General features: G+C 48.6%; 2 protein-coding genes across 2 annotated transcripts; both read left to right on the top strand.

The window, feature by feature from the left end:
* Window positions 1-369: 369 nt before the first annotated feature.
* SARC_01401 (hypothetical protein) lies at window positions 370-9,171 on the top strand (the record flags this gene model as incomplete). Its single annotated transcript, XM_014304872.1, has 11 exons — window positions 370-391; window positions 486-833; window positions 1,326-1,769; window positions 2,012-2,947; window positions 3,817-4,264; window positions 4,661-4,919; window positions 5,426-5,676; window positions 6,580-6,767; window positions 7,566-7,744; window positions 8,312-8,451; window positions 8,724-9,171. The coding sequence occupies 11 exons, from the start codon at window positions 370-372 to the stop codon at window positions 9,169-9,171; spliced, it is 3,663 nt and encodes a 1,220-aa protein (XP_014160347.1).
* A 5-nt stretch (window positions 9,172-9,176) lies between these two features.
* Window positions 9,177-10,060, top strand: SARC_01400 (hypothetical protein). The gene is made up of 2 exons (XM_014304871.1): window positions 9,177-9,506; window positions 9,571-10,060. The coding sequence occupies exons 1-2, from the start codon at window positions 9,240-9,242 to the stop codon at window positions 9,760-9,762; spliced, it is 459 nt and encodes a 152-aa protein (XP_014160346.1). The 5' UTR covers window positions 9,177-9,239; the 3' UTR covers window positions 9,763-10,060.
* Window positions 10,061-10,286: the final 226 nt, after the last annotated feature.

Here is a 10,286-nt window from a genome sequence, read left to right as displayed (position 1 = left end):
ATTATACTATATATATATATATATATATATATATATATATATATATTACTGTTGAATTGTATTACTACCAATGAGTTGGGTGTTCTGGAGCTTTATTTAATGGGCTGATGTTTGATTATAGTATCAGGTTGCTTGCCTTTTGGCGTTGGGTGTATGGCTTCAGTTTCAAACTACCCTAAAGCCTTAACAGATCATATTCGAAATACATTTCGAGAGTTCCCTTCAGACATACTACACCACCACCTAATTGTATTTGGACTCCGTGCGCAATCCAATCCCCTGCCCCTTTGGAAAGAACTCGATCTACAAATGTATTTGTTGATATGTATCTGTCACTTACATATCGCGCACGTATCCACAGACGAGTGGATGCCGAAAACACACGACCGACGTCCGTTTATCACACAGATATCGATTTAACCCTTAAACCCTAAAACCCTAAAACCCTACACTCAAAAACGTAACATTTCCTCAATTCGACATAGTGAATGATCCCACGCCGTTGTGGAAATGGCTTGAGCTGCGGATCAAGAACCGCCGCGAAGGCAAACTACCACTGCCACTCCCGCCAAAACCAAACACACTCACCAACCCCTACACCAAGACTCTCTACACACACCCGTCTACCAGCGACACGCCTACCAATGCAAGCGCAGGCACAGGCACGGGTGGGTGGGTGTCGTCGGATGTACTACATAGCCTATCGTCCGATGCAGAGGTGGGCTTGTTGAAGTTAAGAGAGTACATTTCGATCCTCAGACACAAGCTTCAGGCCGCCGGCAGTACGGTGTCGCGTCCCAACACGCCCCTGAGAAGCCTTGCGGGAGGGACAGGTATACATATATGAATATGACGACGTGCAGTTACATACATATATATATATATATATATATATATATATATATATATATATATATATATATATATATATATATATATATGTATGCGTCTATGTATCTATGTATGTGTATGTATACATGTATGTATGTATGTATGTATGTATGTATATATATATATGCGTGTGCGTGTGCGTGTGCGTGTGCGTATGCGTGTGCGTGTGTGTTTAGTCGAGGTGATGAGCGGCGTACATTTTCACTCTGCACATTGGTAGTGCGATCTTAATGTAAATAGATTGCTCCCATAGATCACAGTTTAGCATTTGAATAGGAGGATATGAATCAGTATATGTATATTCAATGCCTAAGAGCGTACATACATACATACATACATACATACATTCATACATACATACAGTACATACATACATACATTCATACATTATATAGATTTCATTCAGACTCACCCCGCATCCTCACCCAAAACAGGATCCGCAAACACGCAGGCAACGAGCAACACAGCCACCGGAACTCGCTCCAAGACTCCGTCCACTGCTCCGTCTCTGACGGGAGTGAATGTGGGTGGACTGCACAGCCACAACAGTACCGAACATCCACCGGTGTATGGCCGTAGTCCCAATGCATATGCCCTGGGGGGATGGTCTGAGTCTTTAGAGAACCTTCACGCCAGTCCTAGTCCGAGCAAAGCGCATATGTCGATTAAGCTGGCGTCTATTCCAGGGCTGGCGCTGCGTACGGCGAACCTGAAGAACCGGGTCACCAGTGCTATGCCTGCTCACAGACCACATGAGCACACACAATCACACGCACATGTACATGCACATGCACGTGATGTGGATCACCCACCGGCGCGGGGTGATGGAGATGGTGATGGCCCTGGACGAGATGGCGGGCACTCGAGCCAGTGCAAAGGTAGGTGAAGAGGGTTGTCTGGTCTGAAAGGTTGGGGCATTCTTTGTAGTGAAACGTACCAACGAGCAAGTTTATGGTGAAGTCGAGTGTGTTCACAACCGAACAGTAGTCTTTTAGTGCGTAGTGTGTGTGTACACACACGTTTAGTTCATATGCCTGCTCTGTGTTCTGCTCATATACCTACTTGCTTCCCTTTCGATCCAAGCGTTGCTGACTAACGACTATGCATTGACACAATACAGATGCGACGAATGCGGTCGATAACGTTCAGACGGGGTTCTCTACCCAAACAAACACCGCAACAACGGAACAAATAACGGGACAAAAACGGGATATGGCGGGGAGCGATGTCAGCCTGGACTCTCTGCCGCCCGTGTTGCATGATATGCACTTGAATACACTTGCTGCACCCCCACCCACGGCCACTGATCACCCCGTTGGAGATTCTAAAAATAGCCTGGTGGATTTGGTAGGTATGCCTTCGAGTGAGGGGACACACAGTGCTGTGTTGGGTGGGGCGGTCGATGCGCACGTGATCACTGACTCCCTAGACCAGGACTTTTTTACTCCGGGAGGTGGCAGCACGCTCAATTCTAAAAATAGCACCGAATCCGCTAAAAATAGAACGGGTGAGAGGACAGGGAGCGGGACAGGTCGGACAGACACCGCGGCGGACGAACGTACCGCGAGCGAAGGGGGAATCAATAGAAAAGAAGCCAATCCACACACACACACACGCACACGGAAAGGTGCACGCACACGCGCAAAGAATGCGGATAAGGGAAAGGGCAAACATAAACAGACACTATGCGAAGCTCCTGTGTCGCCCTTAGTGCACGCGAAAGAAGCGTCGGTGGACACACACGTACACTCAGCGTACGCAGACACGCCCCGCCACACAGACGACACAGCACACACCTCACGCGCATCGCAGAGGTACTCGAGTGAGGGCAGACTCTCGCGCAGTGAAAGGGCCCATAGGTATTCATCGGGCGCAAGCGCCGACAGCCGCTCAGATTTGTCGGATTTGTCGGATTCGGAGTCGGATTTCGGACCGGATATACCTGGGGACGACCCGACGCTTATGGACACGGAGGGAGAGATAGTGCTAGAGATAGACATCAACCAGCACGCACGCACACTGGCCAATGAGAGCGGATTAGGAGCGAGCACTATAGGTGTGGGGGTTCGTATAGGCATAGTTGTGATTCTTGTGTGCATGCATCTATACATTGCTGTGCTGGTACATGTGTGTATGTGTGTGTATGCATGTATGCGTTGTGTGCATGTCACTGTATGTACATGCACATGTCTGTTGTGTGCATGTCATTGTATGTACATGCACATGTCTGTTGTGTGCATGTCATTGTATGTACATGCACATGTCTGTTGTGTGCATGTCTGTTGTGTGCATGTCATTGTATGTACATGCACATGTATGTTGTGGGCATCTCATTGTATGCACATGCACTTATATGTTGTGTGCATGTCATTGTATGTACATGCGTGGTACTAATGTTGCGATATTTTCAGCGCCGAGCGTGTGCACATACACTGAAGGTCTGTGTGGTGCATCCACACCCAGCTAGCATTGACGTATTCCGTACCGAATGTTTCTGGCCACAACCCCACGGTTCTAAGGGTGTAGGGTTTTAGAGTGTAGCGTTTAGGGTTTTAGCCATGGACACCGAGGCTTCGGACGCGTACAGCTTATGAATACAAAGTGGTACGACGTATAGTGCTCCATCTCAGCTCATCTCAGCTCATCCCAGCACTGCATTGGTTAATCTTCATATTCCTGTTTATGTGTTGGGGTTCAAATCTGTTGTGCACTCATAGTCACATCTGTTCGTGAACACATACGCAGTCGTATTTGAATGCACAAGCACGCACATAGTTGCATATATACACGCACGCTCCCATTGTCACAGTTGTACACGCACACACACGCATCCATACCCCAGCACGTACATACAACTAACACTACACGACCACATGCATGGTAATCCGTATTGTCGCACATACCTACCTACCTATCTACCTACAGATGGAGAACAGATCGCCGGAGCACACGCAGAGCTTGCACGGGAACGGTTTGGTACCGGGGCGGACAGCTGCGACATCTACCCCATCTCATCCAACACCAACACACACACATACGGCCTCACCCGCCCCACCTCACACGCCATTGCACAACCCCACGTGCGTGCGTCTACACGCGCATACACACACGCACACACAGGCAAGCACACACACCCCACAGCCAGCAAGCATGCGCACACACAGGCAGTGGCAGAGAAGGACAGGCGCAGGGGCAGCGCAGATGGGACGACGGACAGAGACAGCTCACGCACAGGCGAACGGGCGAGTGGGGGCGACAGCCGACGGGTCAGTGGTGTCAAAGAGGGCCTCAGGCGAGTGGTCGAGTGCCCCGTGCGACTGCCGGTGCAGCCCTCTGCCGATCTCGCGCGGTTTATCAGAAAGCGACAGCTCAGGTATACAGGGCGAGTGAGTGTTTTTGTATGGATGTGTTGTGTGTAGTACGATGATATGGATATGTATGCGTTCACTCTCGTGTGTGTGCCCATGTATCTACAGGGTGCTTTCTTCTGTTAGGCTGAAGCGATTCATACGCTATACGTGTGTACGCACGTGCACGTGTGTACTCGTCAGTACAATGTGCATCTCCCCTCAAGACCACAACCATACCCATCACTTCCAACACACACACAACCGAGCATGCATGCGTGCGCAATCCATTGCCACTACATCACATGCCACGTGCCTATCAGCCCTCTTCAATATATACACCGTCGTGAGCACAACGTTATGTATAGCGTAGTCTCCACTACCACCGCTCACACGCTTATCCTGCACGTGCATGTGTGTAGGGTCTTCCCCTCTATGGTTGACCACGACGGCCGCTTAGGCCTGCTCGCGGAACAGTCCACTCGCCTCAGCGAAACCGAAGTGGACGCCGTACGCGCAGTTAGACCCAACATGCCCACCCCCAACACCAATCGGTCGTCATGGAAACCGAGAGGCACACTGATAGCCCATCTTTTTGAGCACAAAGGCCCCGTCAACCGCCTGGCGGTGGCGGAGGATAATATGTTCTTCGCCTCGGCATCGGATGATGGGACTGTGAAGGTAGGCACATTGGGTGGTGGACGTTGTAGGTATAAATAACTTCATTGATATTAGTACTGAACTTTGTATTCATGAAACATAGATAAGGTATTCATGAAACAATGATAAATGTATAGAAGGTCTGAATCAAAATGGTAGCACTCATGAGTAGGCGTTGTAGTAGACCGAATGCTTGTAAGCGTGACAGTAGGCATTGGACAATGGGTGTACATTCAGATGTGTGGTAGCACTGTGTGTCCATTCAGATGCGTAACTACCACTCTGCATACGTATGTGCTCGAATCCATGCCCACGCACACCGTCCTTTACATCAAGACAATAGCTCAAGCATCAACCACAACATTTTCTCTGTAGATGTCCTGTAGTATCTCCATCCCATTGTAGTCTCTTTGTACTCCCCTGAGGTGCATGTACGACAGACCTCGTCACAATCTCCTCGTAAACTCTGTAGCACGTACACACTACACGAAGACCCCCTAAAAGACCCCCTACCGTCTGTTCTCCAGATCTGGGATGCTGCCAGGCTGGTCAAAGCCTTTGCCTGTAAGTCATCGCAGACATACAGACCTCCGCCCCCGCGTGAGGGACTGATGGGCGTGCGCCACATCCGGTCGTTGGCCATGTGCGAGTCGTCTCGGTCGATAGCCTGTGTGTCTGTGAGTCCTGACTCAGGTGCCAGCAGCATACACGTCTTCAAGGTGGGGCTGGAGAGCGCAGCCGAGCGCACGGGCCAAGGGAGTGAAGCTACGCATTCAAAGTAGGTAACCGCGCGTTTGTCGTGGGTGTGCATCTGAAACAAAGTATATTCTTTATCTCTGTTCGGTACAATTGAAATCTGTTTTGTTTCTGTCTTGATATGCGAATTATTACGGTGCATAGTGTCTGTGTGATAAGGTCCAGACTACGGTGCAAGTAGTGTGTATGGGTCTAAATGTGGATTGGAGGCGGTTAAGGAACGAAAGGAGTAGTGCCGCCACACGATTGAAGTACTTACGTTCATGTTGTATGTACGTGTATATATGTATATATGTATATACGTTTTAAATGTGTATACATGTATATATATATATATATATATATATATATATATAGTATGTATGTATGTTGTTGTATGTGTCTGCGTGTTGTATATATATATATATGTATATACCGTAGCATTTAGGTGTGAGTTGTGTGGTTCCTGTACGTGATGGCCAGTCCTAGTACATACTCCGCTACAACCAGCCCAAATGTTGTAAAGGTTAACTCTATAGGCTTTGAGGAGAGATCACATTGGGAGAGGGAGGCTACACATCCCGTGGCACCTACGGCGTGTGTCTCTTTCGTTTATAACCTCTAAGCTCTGGTGTATTTTTAAATGTGGTTGCGATAGTTCTTAGCACAAACAGTCGATGGGGCGGCCAATGGGGGGCTATGGGCAGTTCACGGTTCTTTGTGTGTGTATTGTCTTTTGATGTGAGCGTATGGATCAGATATAGATATGAAGGCACACTCACTGTGACAACCCTGCGACCCACACATGCATAACACACACATGCATAACACACACATGCCCGTGACCCGGATACTCGGTAGGCACGGATGAATCAATATATATTGTGTGTTGTCAGCTCTGTTCTCCAACCCGCTAACCCGGCCACTCCCATGGGCACGGGCATAGATACGCACACCCAGAGACCATGTACTCAGTGGACATCGATGAGTTTGATGAGGGCGCCGTGACTGAGGTGGCGCATGTGTACGCCAACGGATGCTCACTGCTAGTGTATATCACTGTGCGTGGGTGTGTTTATGCGGTGGACCTCAGGACCAACCAGACTGTGTGGAAGATCCGCTTGGACCCTTCAGGTGTGTACATGTAGGTAGAAAAGTTTTGTTTATGTATTTCAGTTACATATGCATTGGTTATATTGTATTGTGGATTTTATTTGACTTGTATTGTGTGTATATACATTGCACTGCATATATATACGCCAACGATATCTTTTTATTTGCACTGAATTGTAGGGACAATCTGTTTCTTTCAGTAGGATTTGCGGCGGCCCTTCCGCATTTGATAATCATTTACTCACACCACACAAACATGGTATGGGCGTGGGTAGATTCGTATCTACTTCTAATTCATCCAGTGACGCTTGAGATAGCTTGCTTGCCCCGGCTAGAAATCACGCTACATGTGCGAGTCTGTGCAACCTCTTCAACAAGTGTATATGTAGTATATCCTATATTAAGCTATATATAAGGCTATATGTGTACATGTATATATATGTATTGAATCTACAGGGAACCCAACCCATAACGTGCATACGCTCACGAAGTCGCCTTGTGGCTTGTGCCTGCCTTCCCGTCTGGTAGCATAGCTGCGTGCGGGACAGGGGCGGCTTTAAATAAACACACTCATGCAGTCGCCTCTGCGTGTGTACATCTCCAGGCGAACTTATACCAAGCTAAAGCCTTGTGGATGTGACGGCTTTCCCTCTCTCTCACTCGCGCGTTTCCTACCTTTCCTCCTCGACCCTTCGCGCTACTCGATCATGTCCACACACTCATAGCCACGCCTGCACATGTACCTATAAAGGCCCCCACTTCGCCGTTGACGTACGCACACTTCTTACGCTTGTACGCACCCGTTCTATCCCTCACCAGTGGGGCTTGTAACAGCCTTCCTCATTGACCAAACGCGGTGCTGGATGGTCGTGGGAACGTCTAAGGGCGCGTTGGTTGTGTGTGACATCCGCTTTCGTGTGGCTGTCACCACGTGGTTGCATCCCGGAGGCTATCCAGTGACGCGCATTATACGCGCCGATTACCTCCCAGACACTCAGGTGAGTGGGAGTGGAGTGCGTGCGTGCGATACAATGCGTGCTTATGTGGATGTATTGGTGTTTACAACCTGTACTGAATAATGTGGTTGTATTGGGGTCGTGATGATGTTCGTAGTGATGTTGATGTGTTATTATCTGTGTATGTGTGTATGTGTGTGTTTAGACGCGTAGGTCTCCTCAACGCCGTTCATCATAAGCGCTGGTTCGTTGCTGCCGGAGACTCGGATGAGTGGGATAGTGCCTGCATGCAGTGCATATTCCTGGGTATGTGATTGTATTTGTGTACATTTAAATGTGTCATTCGTGGGTGCGTGCATATATTTGGACATGTTGTGATGTGTCTTCATACGAATTGATGTCTAATTTATGCGCATTCTACTCGCTGATCACCTCCTGGTTACTTTGGGTTGAGCATACCGATGCAGATATATGCCATAAATACTGTCTCGATGTATATATCACACACACACATGACAACACACGCACACTTGTTTGTTCCTGGCCCTTATTATATTGACTAACCGTACGTACCATCTCCTCACCTACATACGCGCGTGTGTGCGGCAGCTGTTTATTGCGTGTGGGCCGTGGGTGACTGTGTGGGACATTGAAACCCGCAAGTGTCTGCGGTTGCTGCGGGTGACTGACTTCGCAGGCAATGCGTCCGAACCAATCCCGGATATGAAACCCGTCCCTTTCGTCTCAGAGTAAGTATAAGGGTTTTAGGGTTTTAAGGTTTAAGTCGATGAACGAAAGGTATACGCATGAATGTGGTTGTGTACGGATCTGTATGTGCTCGCATTGTTCAAGGCCACAGAGAGCCCTATGCGACGAATGACGCTTATCGCACATCGTTCACTGCACGTGTGTGCCAATGCTCTGCTGCGCACACCACCCGAAACAACTGAGTCATCTCTCGCAGCCACTGCAACTGCTAAGTGATCTGTGTACGCCTGCCTCCTCTCATCAATCCATGTAGGTACAACTCCCAGTCCAACACGGGGCACAGCGTCCGGCAGTCACCCAGCACCGACTCATACGACCGACACGGCAGAGACCAATACCACACCATGCAGCAACACACTCCCACACACACGCACGCACACGCACACGCCAGCCCGTACCCAGAAACGTGCGTACCTACTTCGGTATACACCGCCCCAACCCACACGCCACACCCCGCAGCAGCCTTCTCTGGTGTTAACATGTGCGACTCGCCACGCACGGTGCGCGCGCTGGTGTGTCCTCCGGAGACGCCGTACATTCTCACAGCCAGCATGGACAGCACCATCCGCCTGTGGAACCTGTCCAACCCCACACTCTCGTTCCACATCTCGTCGCCATCCATCAACGAGAGCGAGCGACACGCACACCCCGACAGTGTCCCGGTGGGGGGGGGGCACTGCGCCCGCTCGTCGGTCGGATAGTGTGAGTGCGACTGTGGGTCAGGGAGGGTCTAGCACGAGCCTCTATTCCAATTCAAGCTCACAGACGTATGCCGGAATGGACTCAGGTACGCACGCGCACACAAGTAGTGGGGGGGGGGGGCACAGGCCCACAGCCACACCCAACGTATTCGTGGCAGGAGCTGGCTGGTCTGACTGTCATTACAGAAGAGACTGCGCAGAGCAGCACAGCGCCGCCCTCACGAGGCCCATACACCCCCCCAGCCAACCACCGCGGAGGCATCAACGACCTGGCCTATGTCTACCTCAACCCCTTCAGACTTATTGTCAGTGCGGGCGCAGACAGCTCAGTGAAGGTGTGGGTGTAGTGATAAGGATGAGAGAGAGGTTATAGGCACAAGGATCATATCTATCAACCAGGATGTGATCATATCTATCAACCAGGATGTGATCATATCTACCAACCAGGATGTGATCATATCTATCAACCAGGATGTGATCATATCTATCAACCAGGATGTGATCATATCTACCAACCAGGATGTGATCATATCTATCAACCAGGATGTGATCATATCTATCTACCAGGATGTGCTCTTGATTAGACGCTGACTCAGCCAAACACCGTGGCGAAATCTAGTATCTGGCGATACATAGCCCATACACTCAGGTTCATCAAAACGTTGGGCAAACAATTGAACACAACAGAATCGAAGTAGCCAGGAGTGTTCATCCACAGGTTCCATGTGTTTCCTGCCTACCCCCGTGACGAGTACAATGAAGGTAGTAGGTGGCCGCACATGAGTGCACTCAAGAGACCGATATTCCATCCCGTGGGCCCTGTGAGCCCAGAATTCTTGTGTCCTGTGTGCATAGTTTTACCGCCAAAACAAAATAAAAGGGTATCCTCAAAATCAATGTTTCCTCTTTATTGATGTTCACCATTAATATATATATATACATCATTTATTTATTTATATATATATATATATATATATATATATATATATATATATATATATATATATATATATATATATATATATATATATATATATATATATATATATATATATATATATATATATATATATTGTATATATATATATGTGTGTGTATTGTGTATATATATATAT

Source organism: Sphaeroforma arctica (assembly GCF_001186125.1).
Source record: "Sphaeroforma arctica JP610 unplaced genomic scaffold supercont1.55, whole genome shotgun sequence".
NCBI classification, from domain to species: Eukaryota; class Ichthyosporea; order Ichthyophonida; genus Sphaeroforma; species Sphaeroforma arctica.
Note: the sequence above shows the minus strand (reverse complement) of the source record. Positions and strands in the feature narration are given on the sequence as shown.